This window comes from Myotis brandtii, unplaced genomic scaffold, assembly GCF_000412655.1.
Source record: "Myotis brandtii unplaced genomic scaffold, ASM41265v1 C41446678, whole genome shotgun sequence".
Lineage (NCBI taxonomy): Eukaryota > Metazoa > Chordata > Mammalia > Chiroptera > Vespertilionidae > Myotis > Myotis brandtii.
In genome coordinates this window covers 1-655 of record NW_005298333.1, presented here as the reverse complement: position 1 = coordinate 655, position 655 = coordinate 1, and the positions used below count along the sequence as shown (strand labels likewise).

General features: G+C 53.0%; 1 protein-coding gene across 1 annotated transcript; it reads left to right on the top strand.

The window, feature by feature from the left end:
- Positions 1-161: 161 nt before the first annotated feature.
- LOC106725214 (apolipoprotein L6-like) lies at positions 162-652 on the top strand (the record flags this gene model as incomplete). Its single annotated transcript, XM_014535534.1, has 1 exon — positions 162-652. A coding segment is annotated over one exon (491 nt), but the record flags the coding sequence as incomplete, so codon positions are not given.
- Positions 653-655: the final 3 nt, after the last annotated feature.

The window sequence follows — 655 nt, the reverse complement described above, 5'->3', positions numbered from 1 at the left end:
TGTGAGAGAAACACATCGATTAGTTGTTTCCTGCACATGCCCCAACCAGGGCCCAAGCCAGGGAGGAGCCTGGAACCGAGGTATATGTCCTTGCCCAGAATCGAACCCAGGACCCTTTGGTCTGCAGTTCGAGGCTCTATCCACTGAGCTAAACTGGCTAGGGCAAAACCAAATCTTTATTTCCCTCATCCACAGGGACAGCGATGACATTCCTCCAGGTGAAGATGTGGAGCAACAAGATGGAGATCTGTCCCCTGAAGAAGGAATATTTTTGAAAGAGTTTCCCATAATGAAAGCAGAACTAGAAATGGCCATCAGAAAGTACCGTGCCCTCGCAGACGACATCGACAAAACCCACAAAAATTTCGCCGAGACCAGCCTGGTGACCAACTCGGTTGCTGTGGCCTCCGGAACCATGAGCCTCCTGGGGTTGGCCCTCGCTCCGGTCACAGCCGGAGGAAGCCTGATGCTTACAGCTGCTGGTCAAGGTTTGGGGGCATTCGCTGGGGCCAGCAGTCTGTTGACCAGCATTTTGGAATACCGTCACAATAAAAAAGCCCAAGCTCAGGTCAGCAGCGAACTGTCTGCCCCTGACCCAAAGGTCGAGGAGGCTGTGGCCTATGCCATGGTGGCCGGAAAGACTGTCTATAACTGT